Raw genomic sequence first — 17,786 nt, 5'->3', positions numbered from 1 at the left:
CACCGGTTGATTTAGCTAGCTAATTTGCATGCAATTGTATGTCGTTTAATATAGCTACACGTGACAATAATTTTAGAATATTTCAAGTAATGATCTAATTTCACCAGTTACTCTGCAACGTTTTTTGAACAGATTTTGTACGGTGTGACTGTGTCGGGTGAAAGGTCAAGCGGCCATCTTTGAAGAGATCCAGAGACTTTTAGAAAGACAGCTGGCTGACGGAGTGACGGTATAGCGACATGTATGTGTATTGAAACCGCACATTTACTAGACTGTGAATGGATGTATTGGTAATGAACTTGCAACTAGTATCCCAGAGTAGCTAGAGAGAAAACAAACCCAGTGAATAGGTTAGCTAACTCGCTAGGCTAACGCTATCTAACTAGGACTTTCTAGATGGCTATTTGTAAATAGATACTATAACGTTAACGTTAGATAGCGAGGTAAACACGTTTACTAGATTTCGAACTCATCAATGTAAAGGCGATTGCATAATTTAACACGTTTTTGTAGGTAGTTAAATTAAGGAAGACTCGAGAAGCATGGACAAACAGACGTTTGGGTAGCTAACGTTAGGGTGTTTCATGCATAACATTAGCAGGTTGCATGGCTAACTGGCTGGAACTTTGTTTTTGATGACATTGCTAGTTTCCTTAGTTAACGTCCAAGAAACAGTTGTGGGGTGAGGCATATCAAAGAGAGACCTCTGGGCACATCATGTCATCATTTTCTGAGTCTGCGTTGGAGAAGAAGCTTTCGGAGCTCAGCAACTCTCAGCAGAGCGTTCAGACGCTGTCTCTGTGGATCATTCATCATCGCAAACACTCGTCGCTCATCGTCAAAGTATGGCACAGAGAACTGAAGAAAGGTGAGAGAACTTATGAACGTTACCACCTCGACAATATTGTCTACCACAGCTAGTTACACACTGAAACGTTAATATGTGACTTGAAGTATGCCAAACACTGTTATTTAGTTTGTCTACTTTCTGTATTTTTCTATCAGCAAAAAGCAGCAGGAAGTTGACTTTCCTTTATCTTGCCAATGACGTGATTCAAAACAGCAAGAAGAAAGGTCCAGAGTTCGCCAAAGACTTTGAGACTGTCCTTGTTGATGCTTGCTCTCATGTTGCAAGGTATGTGGTTTGGGATGATACAGTTTCAGAGCTAAACTTTTCTCTCGCACTGAAATGTTCCGTTAAGAGACTTGTGCTGCAGGCCTATGTTTTAGTATACCATGTTTGCATTGGAGGGTTGGTCTAGCTACATCAGTAAGACATTAACCTGCTTATAAACATTGGTAAGTGGAGTACACTGCTACTGCTACAGCAGTATAACAAGCCAATAACCAAGAGAATCAAATATCTTATTGAGTTGCTTGGCTAGGAAGAGTTGAATTTCATGATGAATCTCTCTTTTTCTCTCTCTCTCCCTCAGAGAGGCTGATGATGGCTGTAGAAGACCCATGGACAGGCTGCTCACTATCTGGCAGGAGCGCAGCCTCTACAAGGTAGAGTTCATCCAGCAGCTGAAGCTCGCCATCGAAGACTCTAACAGCCCCCAACACCAACCCACAGGTACGGTCAGTCCCCTAGGTTATCACTGATGTTGCAGTTCAGCTTTACTAAATTACTTACTGGTGACAGCATGTTTCCTATATATATGTGTGTATTTGGATGTCAGAATTCCCACGCAACATCAACTTCCAATTGGTTGTTTTTGTATGAATCTGTGGTATTTTTTTACAGAAGAGAAGAAGGCCCCTAAACGGACCTATCAGAAAATTCAGGAGCTGGAAGAAGAGGAAGAAGATGATGACTACAGGGGCCACATGTCCCCACAGGATTCAGACATCTCAGGGCCACAGCTGGTAGACAGAACTAACACAACTCCATATGTCTTTAGCCCATTCACCAGTGCTTTGCTTATTACACTGCAATGTGACAGCTTTTCACACTAGTTGTAATTATCTCCCAACTCTCCACTAGGTGTCAGTGATCCATTGATGTCCAATGGACTCATGATTTGGAAAATTCTCGTTTTTGTACTTTGGTTGTGAATTGTGTTTTAGAAACATTCTCCAGATTGAAAATTGGAGATTGATACCCAGAGCTTTGGTATTCACACACCCTTCACTTCTTCCCCCATCCTCCCCTCAGACGGAGGAGCTGGTCAAAGCCCTGCAGGACCTGGAGAATGCGGCCTCGGGTGATGCTGCTGTGCGCCAGAAGATTGCCTCTCTGCCACAGGAGGTGCAGGATGTGTCCCTGCTAGAGAAGATCACTGGTAAGTCCTGAAGGAGTCTTCATGGTATCTGGAGCACAGGTGAACTTTTGTCCCCGCCTATCTCCAAACTCAATGTGTATTGTAGGCCTAGGGATTATTTTTTCAAACTTAAATTTGGTGAATTAAATAGTTTTCGATATTGTGCTTAAGGCAACATTCCACCCTGTTTGACTTGACTCACCCTGTCCTTATAGATAAGGAGGCAGCTGATAAACTGTCCAAGACGGTGGATGAGGCCTGTCTACTGCTGGCTGAGTATAACGGACGTCTGGCTGCTGAACTGGAGGACAGGAGGCAGCTGGCGCGCATGCTGACAGAGTACATCGGTAGCCAGAAGGAAGCCCTCACCGAGAGGGAGAAGAAACTGGAGGCATGTCTAAACCATCTAAATCACTGTTTTACTTGTCTCTTGTTACAAACAAGCAATTAGAATGTGGAAATATTTATGTTCCCATTATCAAATTACAGCAGCTTTGTAATTTACTTGGCTTGTTTAGAAGAAGTACGCAGTGAACCCATCTGAACTGTGTACCGTTTGACATCAGTAGCGTTCTTTGTATTGCAGGAGTTCAAACAGAAGCTGGCACGGGTCACCCAGGTGCGCAAGGACCTGAAGTCCCACATCCAGAGCCTGCCTGACCTCTCTCTGCTGCCCAATGTGACGGGAGGTCTGGCCCCTCTACCCTCTGCTGGAGACCTGTTCTCCACCGACTGAGCTCCCTGCCACACCCTGCCTCTTGCCAGGGCACACACTGTTGAACCTGCTCTCTAGCTACTGAACCCTAGGGAGAGACTCAGAGGGACAGTGGAAGCTTGGGGACATCCCTGGTGGGAGAGACAATGGTTGTTGATGATTCTGTTCCACCAGCTTGGACAAATATCTCCTGTTTGTTTTTATTCTGAATGCCAGTCGAACGCCAGCTAACTGATTCTGCGTTGGAAAGAAGAGAAGTGTTGGTCATCAGCCAATCCCCATTTTTCTGCGTTTTTGTGCTCGTATGGTGGGATGGTGGCTCACACACCCACTAGATCTTTGTGAAGAGATGCATCTCGTTTATTTTAATGGCTTTAAAGTTGGTTGATTTTGTAATGTTGGGGAGGGGGGATGTTTTTCTATGTAGGTTATATTTTGGTTGTGATGTTATTTTCATCTTCCATAATTCCAGCTCAACACACAACAGTATCCTTCTTTTCAGGTCTGTCATCAAACATGTTTTGAATTGTATGCATACCAATCATCAGTCGATACCATTACAACCATGTGTTAGTTTTTCTCAATCCAATGTGAAATATTTTAGCCCTCAGACATGTGGTTGATAGAAGTTATTAGCAAACTTGGGGCAGATGGAGACACTGACTTACAGTCACTTGGAAACACGTGTCCATAAAATGGTCTTTGATGATTGCATCACTTGGTACAAATGTCAAACTAACTAGCAGACTGATGCTTTTCAGGACTTGGCCACCAATTAGTCAGCATTATTCAGACTTGACAGAGTATCAGAATCTGAACTGGCTCATTCTGTCACTGCTGCAGTCCTTCCTTCCTCAGGAGTCAATCGTTAACTCAGTTTTACAATGGTTGACAATCTGATTTCTGTGATCTCTTTAGTTTGGGTGATGCATCCTGGGAGATAAGTGCTTGCCAATGTTACAGAATGCAGTAGGAGTAATAGAAGGACATCTGCCCCAAGAAATGATGTTTTGCAGATGATGTACTAAAGCAGTAGTTTTTCAGTAATAAAACAAATCCATGGATACAAATAAAATTGAACAATTGGAAAAGAAAAGCTGTCCAGACTGGTTTATACTCTGACTAATGTGACATTAATACACTGAGTCTGTTGATATTTTTACCAACGTCTTCTGACAGGTGGCTTTACTTCTACACAACACTTGTCTCTGATTCAGTGCAGACAGATTTGTTGTGCTATCTGATGTAAAACAATGGACTTTCACAGCATTTACAAATTATGTAAAAAGGTTATTCACATTTCTGTGAAACAAATAGAATATTTGTATTTCTGGAATAATTAGAAATGCTCATCTAAGTGCTACAGCAGCAAATGTACAGATGTCATCAAATACTGCAAGGAAGTGCAATTGAAATGTGGCAAATCTATAAAAAAAAAAATAATGCCATTAGTGTCGTTGGCCGTTATATTATTCATTCCTTTATCTCAATGTTCAAGTATCCCTTGATGTTGCTCAGCTTGTCACTGTCGAAGTCTACCATTAGGGTCCTGGACCTGATGCTAGTAGGTGTGAATTCCACTGTGTACTTGGCCTCTTGTTTTGGACCCACAGTTCCAACACTGCAGGGAGAATAGAGAGAACAGGAAGGTCATGAGAGGGAATGGATACAGTGACGTAAGCAGAGAGCAGAGTTCACTGGTAGGCTATATGAGAGGAGCTCTATTATTTTTCAATGTGAGAAGGATATGTGGCCTTGAAGCGAGTTTACAATCAAGTGTACTACAACTGTACTGTACTACCATATTTGGAGATTGTTTGCTGACTAGTGGCTAAAAAAGCTATCAAGCTAATATTGAGCAGATCCAGTGTGTCAGCACTGTTTGTATACTTCTGTATGAGGATTTTTCCATCTGTGAGGCCAGCTCCCATCACACTGAAGAAGCAGTTCTGCAGGGGTTCTGGTAGAGGGTTCTGTAGTGAGATTTGTGCAGACAGCTTCTGGTTTACTCTGGGTTCTCCCAAGAGCTGCAGGAGAACATGTTAGACATGCTGATTATACCCTCTCTGAATACCTACACTACCGTTCAAAAGTTTGGGGTCACTTAGAAATGTCCTTGTTTTTGAAAGAAAAGCAATTTTTTTGTCCATTAAAATAACATCAAATTGATCAGAAATACAGTGCAGACATTGTTAATGTTGTAAATGACTATTGTAGCTGGAAACGGCTGATTTTTAATGGAATATCTACATAGGCGCAGAGGCCCATTATCAGCAACCATCACTCCTGTGTTCCAATGGCACGTTGGGTTAGCTAATCCAAGTTTATCATTTTAAAAGGCTAATTGGTCATTAGAGAACCCTTTTGCAATTATGTTAGCACAGCTGAAAACTGTTGTTCTGATTAAAGAAGCAATAAAACTGGCCATTAGACTAGTTGAGCATCTGAAGCATCAGAATTTGTGGGTTTGATTACTGGCTCAAAATGCCTAGGAACAAAGAACTTTCTTCAGAAACTCATGTCTATTCTTGTTCTGAGAAATGAAGGCTATTCCATGCGAGAAATTGCCAAGAAACTGAAGATCTCGTACAATGCTGTGTACTACTCCCTTCACAGAACAGCACACACTGGCTCTAACTAGAATATAAAGAGGAGTGGGAGTCCCCGGTGCACAACTGAGCAAGAGGACAATTACATTAGAGTGTCTAGTTTGAGAAGCAGACGCCTCACAAGTACTCAACTGGCAGTTTCATTAAATAGTACCCTCAAAACACCAGTCTCAACATCAACAGTGAAGAGGCGACTCCGGGATGCTGGCCTTCTAGGCTGAGTTGCGAAGAAAAAGCCATATCTCAGACTGGCCAATAAAAAGAAAAGATTAAGATGGGTAAAAGAACACAGTTTATATAGACACATTTTTTTGCTGACCCCAAACTTTTGAACGGTAGTGTAAATATTACACTAAAAGTCATCAACTTTATCTGAGGAAAGGAAACATTTTGAATTATTTGATTTAACATCCCAATTTCTACAAAGAATTGGTAAAGAAAATAACCAATACCTTAATGGCTATATCTGGGTTCTCCAGCACAATGGTCCTCTTTGCCTTGTGGAATTCCCTGGGACTTGATTCGATGACAATGAGAACCAATTGAATCAGCCTATCTGACGTTATGGTGTCACCATAGTCAACATACTCCAGTCTTAGGGGAAGGCGCTTCTCTACAGATCAGAAGACAGCAGGGTCAGGAAAAACATACATTCCATGTTTCTGGCTAATACTGTAGATGGCACGAAGTAAAACGAATTAAACCTGACCTTTTCCAGTGGGAACCTCCATGGTTAAGTCTTCAATAAATCCACAATTGGCACCTGGTTTGCCATCATAGGACACAATTCGGGCATAAAACATAACACGACACGTCTTGTCAGCCTTTGTGTTGTTTGTGACGACTGCAAACACATCAAAATCCGCCCCAATGTCCATGTCAGGGGACACCTTGATCTTCACCTTCAGGCCTGGTTCCTCTCCTTTCTGCTGGAGCTCATTGTGATGCTTGGCTCTCTCATAGACCTCTCTCTCCTGCAAAGAACCTGAAAGCCACCAGAAGTTATAATGCATCTCTAGCACAGATTTACAATGACTAGTCTGATTTTATGTGTCCTGTAGACATGTGGCCTACCTTCAGGGTGCTTGTATAGGTGTGTGATGTCGTGCCTCTCGTCACTGCCCACAGCCTTGGTGCTAATAAAGTGCCCCACATCAATGGACGATCCCCCCATCTTTACCATCCTGCCATTGGTCAGCTTCACATACTCGACCACGTCAGCGTTGACCTCAGCAAACACAAACGGGGCGTCGTACTTCAGGTTAAGTTCCCCCTCTTTAATGGCTTTCAGAGGGACAGGGCCACAGCAGAACACTCCTGTCAGATAGAATAACCAAGGACATGGAGTGGGTTGTTGTACTGCACTGCCTCCTTGACAAGCTGTCAACTGAATTCAAACTTAAAATGTGATCATGTTACCACGCATTGAAAATTGTAAAGTAACACATCATAAAACGTTTCCCTTTCAACAATTGTCTCTGGACATCTCTGAAGATAGGCCTACATCAGACTACCATGCATCTTAACTGGTTGCACCTTGCATTGAATGAGTTGATGTAGATAGTGTGACAAGTGACCTAGATACTCCCAGCTGAGTGGATTAATACCTAGTAACAGGCATATCACACAGATAGTATTGCATTCTAAGACACATAAGAGGCCTGTGTCTAGAGTGTGAGTTAATTCATTACTTGCGTTGGCCATGATAATAGTGCCAACTTCATCTATGAAGCATTTTCATACACACGGTGGTGTCTGACTTGAAATATAACTTTTGTGCATTAACATTTGCAGGATCACCTTCACTCTTTTCTTGTGGTGTGGGGTCACTTGCTTGCCAGCCATCATAGCCTGCATCAAGATCAGGACGAGCCATCCAATTATCTACCCACACGTGGAAGTTCCTGAGACAAAGTGTATAATACAGGTACATTGTAACATTGTTTCACAATCATATAGAGCATTTTTGTTTCAGTAGCGCTTAGAGTATTATTCTCACCATACTGAATCATCAGATATATCATTTCCATCCTCATCATACAGGAACTCAATCAGTAGGTTGCTGTTCGTGTCATGAGCGGATCCAAAGTTAGTAACCACTCGACACGGGATACCCAGAGCACGAGAAACTTATGGACAGAAGAAGTCACACATCAGCACCTTCCTATCACTTGGCACTTAAAGAAAAGCACTGAAGATATTACAAGTAGCTGCAGATTACAGTCCTGACAGTTTCCATTGAAGCCATGCACTATAAATCATCTTGTTAAAGGGTTTGCCTCATAACCAGACAAAATATGTGTTCTAGTACTTGCAGCTTCAAGACAAATATATACATTCACTATTTTATGTACAGTACCAATCAAAAGTTTGGACACACCTACTCATTGCAGGGTTTTTCTTTTTTTAAATTATTTTCTACATTGTAGAATAATAAGGAAGACATCAAATCTATGAAATAACACATATGGAATCATGTAGTAACCAAAAAAGTGTTAAACAAATCAAAATGTATTTTAGAATTTAGATTCTTCAAAGTAGCCACCCTTTGCCTTGATGACAGCTTTGCACACTCTTGGAATTCTCTCAACCAGCTTCATGAGGTAGTCACCTGGAATGCATTTCAATTAACAAGTGTGCCTTGTTAAAAGTTAATTTGTGGAATTTCTTTCCTTCTTAATGCATTTGAGCCAATCGGTTGTGTTGTGACAGGGTAGTGGTGGTATACAGAATATAGCCCTATTTGGTAAAAGACCAAGTCCATATTATGGCAAGAACAGCTCAAACAAGCAAAGATAATTACTTTAAGACATGAAGGTCAGTCAATACGGATCATTTCAAGAACGTTTCTTCAAGTGCAGTCGCAAAAAACATCAAGCGTTGTGATGAAACTGGCTTTCATGAGGACCGCCACAGGAAAGGAAGACCTAGAGTTACCTCTGCTGCAGAGTTCAAGTAACAGACACATCTCAACATCAACTGTTCAGAGGAGACTGCGTGAATCAGGCCTTCATGGTCGAATTGCTGCAAAGAAACCACTACTAAAGGACACCAATAAGAAGAGACTTGTTAGGGCCTAGAAACATGAGCAATGGACATTAGACCGGTCCAAATTTTAGATTTTTGTTTCCAACTGTCGTGTCTTTGTGAGACGCAGAGTATGTGATTGGATGATCTCGGCAAGTGTGGTTCCCACCGTGAAGCATGGAGGAGGAGGTGACACTGTCAGGGATTTATTTAGAATTCAAGGCATACTTAACCTCCATGGCTACCACAGCATTCAGATACACCATCTCGTCTGGTTTGCACTTAGTGGGACTATCATGACCCAACACACTTCCAGGCTGTGTTAGGGCTATTTCACCAAGAAGGAGAGTGGAGTGCTGCATCAGATGACCTGGCCTCCACAATCACCGAACCTCAACCCAATTGAGATGGTTTGGGATGAGTTGGACCGCAGAGTGAAGGAAAAGCAGCCATCAAGTGCTCAGCATATGTGGGAACTCCTTCAAGACTTTTGGAAAAGCATTCCAAGTGAAGCTGGTTGAGAGAATGCCAAGAGTGTGCAAAGCTGTCATCAAGGTAAAGGGTAGCTACTTTGAAGAATCAAAAATATATTTTGATTTGTTTAACACTTTTTTGGTTACTACATAATTCCATATGTGTTATTTCATAGTCTTGATGTCTTCACTATTATTCTACAATGTAGATGCATTGGAACTGAACAAAGTTATTTTGCTTTTACCTGTGCATGCTACTGCAGCAAACACCCAACACTGGCCATAGCGAACCCTCTGGCAGCAGTTATCAGCCCACTGATGTAGTATGGCAACACTGTCTGTCCAGTGAGAGGGTCTCACACCATCATCATAGTCACCTGACCAGTTCCCCACTAGCACACCTTTGTCATCATTACTGTTGATCTGATACACAAGGATAAAATCATTACTTTCTTATATTGATGTATTGCAGTCAATAGTGCCTGATGTTTAGTCTGAGCACAGCCACATCCTGGTACTTCAGTGCTCACACTTACCATGGCACTGATCACCCTAGTCACATAAACTGGGTTTCTCCTTCCAGAACAGTCTGCATCGGCATCAGACGAGTATTTAGGATTCTCATCCAGGAGTTTCAGACAGATGTCCAGCATCCCAGGTTCAAACTACAGAGGGAGAACCGGAAGACAGGGATAAATATACATTCATCCTGGCTTGTCATACTGTACATAGTTCAACTAATTCAGATTCCAATTATGTATGCTACATGTACATTATATAATGTATTATTCTGTGGAAGCACCACAACATACCTGGCCAAATGTCCATGGGGAAGCTTTGATTCGTTTTGTTGTGCCTTTGTAGATGAGACCAGCCTGGGATAACACATACTCCTGCCTATCTCTCTCTTCCTCCATGTATACTGCATCCTCTGTAGCCAAGAAAAATAGACAAGCAGATTACAGACGAGATCTGTTACAGAGCTCCCTGGTCTAATGATAGTGCAAAGAAACACTCTGACTTACTGGCACACCAGGGATTGAACAGCAGTACAAACTCCCCCAGTTTGACCTTCTGGCCCTGGTCCAAGGTCAAGGAGTACAGTCCAATGGGGACATCAGGAGGGGAGGACACAGACAGAGAGACTACATTCCCAGGGGGACTAGTAGTGGACGCACTCCAGGCTGTCTTTGATGCAGAGTCAGTCAGGCTGAAGGTAGACTTGGTGCCTGATTGCTCTTTAGGTAACGGCCCTGTTGAAAGACATAAATTAGAATTAAGCCTTTAGGACAAGTCACCTGTAGACACTGAGGAAAAGAGAAATCGAAGAGATGATGCCGTAGACATTCAGTAGGGTCTGAAATTATTGACACTTGTGTCATTCCACCTCAAAAAGCACAAGAAAGAGGATTTTGACACATAGTTGGAGAATCCTTGCTTGAAAATTCTGTATTTTGTCAGCAAAACTGTATGTATGTGAATTTACATTAATGTATATGAATTTACATTTACAGTGGGGTCCGAAATTATTGACACCCTTGATAAAGATGAGCAAAAATTATATAATAAATCATACAAATACTGAGCTGTATTGTATGCTAAAATAAATTAGGAAATTATATGATTTTATACTAAGACTGCTGAGAGAATTGCTAGAGAAAGAGATTTTGTTTAACAATAAATACTTTTTTTCTCAAAAAGGTAGGTGTAAAAATGATTGACACCCTAGTTTTCAATCCCTTTCAATACCTTACCTTGCGGGGATAATGGCACTGAGCCTGTTTCTAAATTGTTTTATGAGTTGGAGAACACATTGGGAAGGTTTGAGGACTTTATCAACTGAATCTTTTAGGACTTTATTACAGAATCTTTCCAGATCCTTGATATCCTTCGTCTGCTCTTATGGACTGCCTTCTTCAATTCAAACCACAGGTGTTCAATAGGTTTCAAGTCCGGAGATTGAGATGGCCATTGCTAATTTTAATATGAATCCTATAAATAAAATGGCCAACTTGAAATATTAGAAGGATTTATTATATCATTTTTGCTCATCTTTATCAAGGGTGTCAATCATTTCAGACCCCACTGTAAATGTAAATTCATATACATACAGCTTTTCTGACAAAATACTGAATGTTCCAATCCTAATGAGGTCTTTGTATCGTGTCCACAGTACTGTACCTATCTCTACTATGAGCCTGAAGGTGCTGACGCCTGCTTGGAACTGACTCCCAGATCTGAGGTGCAAAGTGATGGTGAAGGGCAGGCCCCTTCTAACTATCAGCCGGTCAAGCCCATTCTGGTCAGTGTGGTGAGTAGTATTGTTGATCCTACTCTCCAAATCACATCGCTCTATATCCAAGGCTGTGAAATAAGTCAATTAAAAACACATTTCAATATCATCAAGACCATTTTCCTAAGTAATAATGTATAGTTTAACAGGTAAAAATGTGGATTACTAACAAGCAGTGATTTGTATCCCTTTCAAACTCTTATATTACTTATTAATCTATGTTAATCAGCAACAGGTTCCCAAATGTCAAGTTTATTTTCTGCTGATGGTATTTCTTAGCCAAAATATGTAATTTCAATTGTTTAACAACCTGTACACCAACCTGTCAAACTTGGAGGGCTTCCATGAGTAAAACACAGACAAAGACTTTGAAGAACCACAGTATATTTGGATTTATCTATACAACATAGATACACACTAAAGAAACGTTGTTATTTTACCTTGATCCATTACTTTAGATAATGCCGGGTGTTCCTGGTCGGGCCGTTAGAACGTATGCTTTATGATGTTCTGGCTGTAATGTCAGCCCAGGGATATTTGTAGCATGTGTAATATGACCACGTTGTCTGTGAGGCCACATCCCCCTTGAAGCTGTTTTAGTCACGTTGTTCCTTCCCCAAAATTATTAAATGTGGCTTGCATTACATAAAGATGGAATTGTGAACTGCAGGTTTGTAAATTCAGCCTATGGTATAACTTGCTATATGTAACAATGACTCACACAGACCTGACACTTGCATGGAGGTCTATAAATACTTTACAACAGTTTTCTACTAATCTTCAGATAAAATAACAACAAACACATTTTTGCATAAACCTTTTATGTCATTATTGTTTTTTGTAACATATATTAATATCATAGACAGAGGTTATAATTAAATGACAACCCACATTTAAATAAATAATATCTCAATGCTTCATTTTTATACTCATGTTCTGTGCACTGACACTGCAGTTAACCCATGTTTGACTTTTCAGGACAGTGGAAGGGAGCTGGTAGAGGAGCGTTCAGTTCAGCAGGGTAGCCTACACCACTGGTTCCCAACTCTGGTCCTGAAATACCAACAACAGCACACATTTGTGTTGTAGCCCCAGACAAACATACAGTACTGATTCAACTCATTGAGGGCCTGATGATTAGTTGACAAGCTAAATCAGGTGTGCTTGTCCGGGACTACAATAAAAATGTCTGCTGTTGGAGGTACTGGAGGACCGGAGTTGGGAACCACTTGCCTACACAACAGTGTTATTAATTATCTGATACAGACAGTTTAACCGATAGCTATGTGTTGACCAAAAGGACTATACTCGGTCAGTCAGGTCACAAGGTTTAGTCATGACCTATGACCTTTTGAGGTGGCAAGTTTCATTTTCCAGTGAAGGAAGTTGTTCCCATTTCTTCTAATTGCACAACATAAGGGTAAGCTGCAGTTCAAACAAGCTGCTGGAGAAATACAGGCAAAAGTCCTCAATTGTCTACAAAAATGGCATTGATCAAATAGCTTGCAGTGAGAATCATTGCATTGAGCAGGATATAAAAAACATAACAAAAAAAAGAAAAAGGGAAATGTGTACAATGAACAAAACTAACATTGGTAACAGTGGATTCAAAGAATGTCATACCATATTGACATTTAAAAAGGAAGCAAAGTTGCTCATTCATTTTTCTAATAAAAGAAAAGAAAGAAGTCAATAATGTACATATTTTATAATGACAGTATTGTAAAATGAAATGTTGACTGAACCGGATAATAGTCAGTCAGAAATTGGTGGCTTCTGATGATGCCAGACGGACCCTTACATAATTGCCAGTTAGTGGTGTTCGCACTTTCCAGAGATTATATTCACAGAGCTTTCTGTCCAAATGGAAAAAATAGATTAAGGCCGGGGTTCAATCTGATCGCAATCTCTCCGCAATGCACGTTTTATAAGCAATATTCCCGTGTTCACAGAGGCCACATTCACGGTAAACGCTGCATATGTTGGCTCAATCCGAAATTACCTTAAATGGTGCATTGTCCAAATCTGCGATTGGATTGAATCACGGCCTATGTATATTGCTGCTTCTCTTCCCACCTGTCAGTGGGCTTATTTTGACCCTGGATAATTGATCCCAAATCTATTTACCTGTCTGGGTAGCAAATCATGTCTAAGCATGCCACTGACAAGTTGCCCTGAACCTGCAGAGAAAACTGATGGGGACAAGACTGTTGTTTCTTTCGCCAGTTGTTTGACAATGTCTACATTGTTATTATAAACAGTGTTAAATATGTGTAAAAATCTGGTAATCAAGAGAGTCAACATCACATGGGAAGGATGTGTCAGTTCCAAAGAAATTTGCAACATTGAAATTCATAGCTGAGATTTCAATCATATTACAAGAAAAAGGGAAGTCAGTTCTATGAGCCAATGATGTCAAACGCATAGTCATTCAGTTAAAGCAGTAGCTGATAAAGAAGTGGTTGTTCAAGTAGTATTATCAGATGAATGGACACCTTTTAAGCTAACCACAGTTCATCAGGTGTTCATTTTCATGATATTTCAGCTAGAATATTCCAGATACAGTAGCTCTTTTAAAAACAAAAGTGACTTTCTCTCCAGTGCTTGTCAACTAGAGGTCTTAGTTACTATATCTGTTATCAAAAGCGTTTTTAATTCAAACCTTCTTCATGCCAGGATGGTCAGCTTGACTGCACTCCATCATCACTCCTCAGAGATCCACAGGACGTTCTCAGTAGGCTGCACCATCAATCTGACTGGATGAAACCATCAGGGAGAAAATCAATCCCATAATAAGTTAAATGACTACATTGCACATCTATGCCCCGTACATGGCAATGAAAAGTACTGTATTTGGTTTCAACTCACCCGTTGAATCCACAGGTTAAACTTCTGTTGATTTTCCTATAGCAACCATTTCTTTGCCCTGTGAAGAAAGTACTGGCCGTCGGTTTTCTTTGATCTTCATAGAGATGGAATATACATAATGTAACTAAATTCATACATTTGAAAGAGTGCAGTGGATTTTTTATGAAGGTTTACAATTAGATCCAATTACTGGCTTGATCACATCATTTCACCACACCTTTTGCAGGCTCTGTGGAGCAGCCAGCACTGGTGGTTTGGGAGAGATGGAGGGCTTCTTCCTGATGGTAGCAGGTGAGCTGTTCTTTTTGAGGCTGGGTGCTGCTGTTCTCTGGCTGACATGGGACTGGGAACTCTGGGACGTAACAGATGAGGAGTCCTCCACCTCTCCACCAATAGCAGAGAGGCAGCTGCGTTCCGAGCTTATGAACACACTGGTACTCTCACCTGACGAATCTGTGCAGCCCACTGGAATATCAACAGAAAGGTATGTAGATATGGCATCACTCAGGTTTAGACACATGCTTGCACATACAGTGCCTTGCAAAAGTATTCATCCCCTTGGTGTTTTTCCTATTTTGTTGTATTACAACCTGTAATTTAAATAGATTTTTATTTGGATTTCATGTAACGGACATACACAAAATAGTCCAAATTGATGAAGTGAAATGAAAAAAATAACTTAAAAATAACTTAAAAATAAAAACGGAAAAGTGGTGCCTGCATATGTATTCACCCCCTTTGCTATGAAGCCCCTACATAAGATCTGGTGCAACCAATTACCTTCAGTCACATAATTTGTTAAATAAAGTCCACCTGTGTCCAATCTAAGTGTCACATGATCTGTCACATGATCTCAGTATATATACTCCTGTTCTGAAAAGCTGTGTTTCACAAGAAAAAATATTTTGCATCTTCAAAGTGGTAGGCATGTTGTGTAAATCAAATGATACAAACCCCCCAAACATCTATTTTAATTCCAGGTTATAAGGCAACAAAATAGGAAAAATTCCAAAGTGGGTGAATACTTTTGCAAGCCAATGTATCAAGAGTAAAGTTCTGTATGTCTGTTAGTTTTAGTCTGTAGTCATCATGTACCATCCAAGAACAAGAAAACTCACTGAGATGAAGGTTTTGTTTCTGGTGATTATGATGATTACTGAGGTCCTCTTCCGTCACAGTTGCCGGGAAAGAATGAACAATATGATTGGCCTCCCCACCTTGTGTCTGGTTGCCAGGGTAACCAACCGGAGGTAAAGAACCTCGTCCAGAGGAGGAAGATGAGTGGCTGCAGGAGGTAGATGCACTACTGCCTGAACCAATGGAGTTGGGCCGGAGATATTCAAGATCTGTTTGTAGACAAGACGGCACCGGGGCTGACAAAGGAAAGAGACAATTCATTCAGTGAGTACATCACGCATTTGTGTTGTTAGTTCATGGGTATGGGACTTGGGACTTGGCTGTGGACTTTATACATTACCTCTTCCTAGCAGGACACAGTTGACAGCCCTGTCACAGATTGCAGCCTCACTAGGCTGGATGTCCATGAAAGGTTTCCTCCCCATCCCATTGAACACCCTCTCCTGCATCCGCAGGTCTACAACACACCAAACACACTCTAACACATTTTACCAAAACATCAGTAAGATGTATTTGTTCACAATTACACCCCCCCCAAAAAATATATCAATAATTACAGACACTGAGGTCGGCTAGAGGAACAAACAAATAAAGTCTATGACTTAAAAATCACATTTGAAGTAGACAGTTCATAAAAGCCCATGAATAGCGATTGACAGGGCATATACAGAATGGAGGATTAACCTCTGCTGTAGGCAGCTTGTTCCCAGAGAATCTGCTCCAGGTCTCTGGTCCAAGACCTCTTCACCTCTGCCCTGTCAGCCTTCAGAGTGTACGTGTCTTGGGACTTCCTCCTACGGATCCAGATCTCAAAACACAGACCACTCTCTCCAGAGTTATGTGTCATCCCGATATCAGACGTCTAGACAGAAACAGAAGTGAAAGAAAGACAAAAGAAAGAAAGGCTAAATAAACACTGCTTTCTGTTAGCAATTTCAACATAAGGGCTGGATGATTTGGTCTTTGTTTCGCAAACATAAAGGCCGGTAAGATTGCATTATTTTGGTTGAACAATGAAAACAATACAAAGTATTTATTCTGAAAATGGGGTCCTTTACGGTTGTTCATGTAAAACATGTCTTTATATTGTATACACACTTTGAAAGACTGTTTGTAGATGTACACATCATTGCCCACATCTGTCTTCTTCGTCTTGCTGAAGAGAATGAGATCCTGGAAGAGGAAGATATGGCGGAAGCACTTCTTCTTTCTGAAGAACACGATGAACTCATCCTGGCGAATCAGCTGGCCCTGCTCCTTCAGATTCACCTGGAGGGGTAGGAGTGGAGAAAAAGACATCCATGTTTTTCCTGAAAATCCTTGATAGTGTTTATACAGTAATAGGCGATCATTTTCCCCTTATACGCCCACATTGCCCTCACATTTAGACAGCTGTTCATAAGTTACACATTATTTTGGAGATTGTTATGATTTGGTTGGTAAACTTACGTCACAGTCCTGGATGGCGTCCATGGTGAGGAGGTCATTGCCATGACGCATCTGGAAGCGGATCACATCGGCTGCAGCCTGGAGCTCTTCCCTGTCCCTGTCTCTCTGAGGCCCACATACCCCCAGCATGTCCTGCAGCAGCAGGCTGTACTTACTGATCCTCTGGATGGGCCTCAGCAGGTAGGAGGACAGGTCCATGTGGTCCCCCAGCTCCTGCTGCTTCCTCTGGAGTGGGAGGAGATGGCACAGAGAATTGGTCACAGGAGGGATGGAGAGAGCATTGATAGGAATTGACCATTGATCCTTGACATTGAGCATTGATGGGAGTGCCTCACCTTGAAGATGTCATGGCGATGGTGAAGGATTAAGGCATCTGACTGAGGCTTGTTCTTACTGTAGAGAGCATAAAGGCCTAAACTTTCTCTCTGGATATAGGGGGGAGAGTTTACAGTCACAACAGGAATATTCAAGGTATCAACTTCAGTAGCAAATTCAACAAATCAACAGAGTTATAGAACTCAAGCTTAACATGTAGAAAATGTGAATTAAGAGACATGAGCAGGTGAACTGTAACTCACGTATCTTAGGAAGCAACGAGCCACTCCTAAGGGTTCTGTCTGACAGGCCTCCAGCTCCCTGAGGAAGAAATGGCCGTGGAAGTCATACAGCTTCTCCAGGTTTCCAAATATCACTCCACGTTTGCCCCGCAGGTCCTGGGGCACGTCAGTCCTCTCCAGTAGGGGGAGGTAATGCATCAGGATGTAGCCCAGGGAACGCACATACTCCCTTTCTGTTAACAGCAGTTCCTCCATGATCCTCTGCAGCTTCCTACAGAGATATAAAGTTACACCAACAACAAAAATAATGCAATACTGTAATGTACCTCTGCCACTGCAGTGCAAGCTTAGAGACAGAAAAAGCACAGAAGGATAAAAATACAATAAGTAACTC

The 17,786-nt window shown here is 41.4% G+C and overlaps 3 protein-coding genes across 7 annotated transcripts in view; 1 reads left to right on the top strand and 2 right to left on the bottom strand.

The window, feature by feature from the left end:
- Window positions 1–132: 132 nt before the first annotated feature.
- LOC139542567 (regulation of nuclear pre-mRNA domain-containing protein 1B-like) lies at window positions 133–4,075 on the top strand. 2 transcript variants are annotated; one of them, XM_071348156.1, is made up of 8 exons: window positions 133–241; window positions 649–868; window positions 1,006–1,135; window positions 1,437–1,576; window positions 1,748–1,869; window positions 2,159–2,285; window positions 2,480–2,655; window positions 2,851–4,075. In XM_071348156.1, exons 2-8 carry the CDS (start codon window positions 718–720, stop codon window positions 2,998–3,000), a joined length of 996 nt encoding a protein of 331 aa, XP_071204257.1. In that variant the 5' UTR covers window positions 133–241; window positions 649–717; the 3' UTR covers window positions 3,001–4,075. The 2 variants fall into 2 exon arrangements, with proteins under 2 accessions (XP_071204257.1, XP_071204256.1); XM_071348155.1 differs by having other exon boundaries at window positions 196–868.
- A 58-nt stretch (window positions 4,076–4,133) lies between these two features.
- Window positions 4,134–11,953, bottom strand: tgm2a (transglutaminase 2, C polypeptide A). The gene is made up of 13 exons (XM_071348153.1): window positions 11,822–11,953; window positions 11,270–11,452; window positions 10,114–10,341; window positions 9,901–10,019; window positions 9,625–9,753; window positions 9,334–9,511; window positions 7,588–7,717; window positions 7,389–7,492; window positions 6,663–6,905; window positions 6,298–6,573; window positions 6,041–6,201; window positions 4,870–5,006; window positions 4,134–4,600 (listed from the first exon to the last, which is right to left on the bottom strand). The coding sequence occupies exons 1-13, from the start codon at window positions 11,829–11,831 to the stop codon at window positions 4,453–4,455; spliced, it is 2,046 nt and encodes a 681-aa protein (XP_071204254.1). The 5' UTR covers window positions 11,832–11,953; the 3' UTR covers window positions 4,134–4,452.
- A 232-nt stretch (window positions 11,954–12,185) lies between these two features.
- The window catches only part of LOC139542564 (pleckstrin homology domain-containing family G member 4B-like), a 28,708-nt gene continuing 23,107 nt past the window's right edge, over window positions 12,186–17,786 (bottom strand). Inside the window, exons 15-24 of one of the 4 annotated variants that reach the window (XM_071348148.1) lie at window positions 17,414–17,663; window positions 17,171–17,260; window positions 16,836–17,060; window positions 16,485–16,655; window positions 16,071–16,248; window positions 15,727–15,843; window positions 15,368–15,622; window positions 14,467–14,714; window positions 14,250–14,343; window positions 12,186–14,137 (exon numbers count right to left, since the gene is read on the bottom strand). In XM_071348148.1, the coding sequence (XP_071204249.1) occupies window positions 14,266–14,343; window positions 14,467–14,714; window positions 15,368–15,622; window positions 15,727–15,843; window positions 16,071–16,248; window positions 16,485–16,655; window positions 16,836–17,060; window positions 17,171–17,260; window positions 17,414–17,663 (1,612 nt within the window). In that variant the 3' untranslated portion in view covers window positions 12,186–14,137; window positions 14,250–14,265. The remainder of the gene's footprint in view (window positions 14,138–14,249; window positions 14,344–14,466; window positions 14,715–15,367; window positions 15,623–15,726; window positions 15,844–16,070; window positions 16,249–16,484; window positions 16,656–16,835; window positions 17,061–17,170; window positions 17,261–17,413; window positions 17,664–17,786) is intronic. The other 3 variants (XM_071348149.1, XM_071348150.1, XM_071348151.1) reach the window with 3 other exon arrangements.

This window comes from Salvelinus alpinus, chromosome 17 (genome assembly GCF_045679555.1).
Source record: "Salvelinus alpinus chromosome 17, SLU_Salpinus.1, whole genome shotgun sequence".
NCBI classification, from domain to species: domain Eukaryota; kingdom Metazoa; phylum Chordata; class Actinopteri; order Salmoniformes; family Salmonidae; genus Salvelinus; species Salvelinus alpinus.
The sequence above is the reverse complement of the archived record's forward strand: the minus strand, read 5'-3'. Positions and strand labels throughout refer to the sequence as shown.

Excerpts from the sequence above, each read along its gene's own strand:
- LOC139542567 (XM_071348156.1), top strand. The coding sequence starts at position 718 with ATGTCATCATTTTCTGAGTCTGCGTTGGAGAAGAAGCTTTCGGAGCTC. Across the intron at positions 869-1,005 it reads GCACAGAGAACTGAAGAAAG|CAAAAAGCAGCAGGAAGTTG; the intron begins GTGAGAGAACTT and ends TTTTTCTATCAG. Across the intron at positions 2,656-2,850 it reads AGAGGGAGAAGAAACTGGAG|GAGTTCAAACAGAAGCTGGC; the intron begins GCATGTCTAAAC and ends TTTGTATTGCAG.
- tgm2a (XM_071348153.1), bottom strand. Across the intron at positions 9,754-9,900 it reads CCCCATGGACATTTGGCCAG|TTTGAACCTGGGATGCTGGA; the intron begins GTATGTTGTGGT and ends CTCCCTCTGTAG. Across the intron at positions 7,718-9,333 it reads TGCTGCAGTAGCATGCACAG|TTTCTCGTGCTCTGGGTATC; the intron begins GTAAAAGCAAAA and ends TCTGTCCATAAG.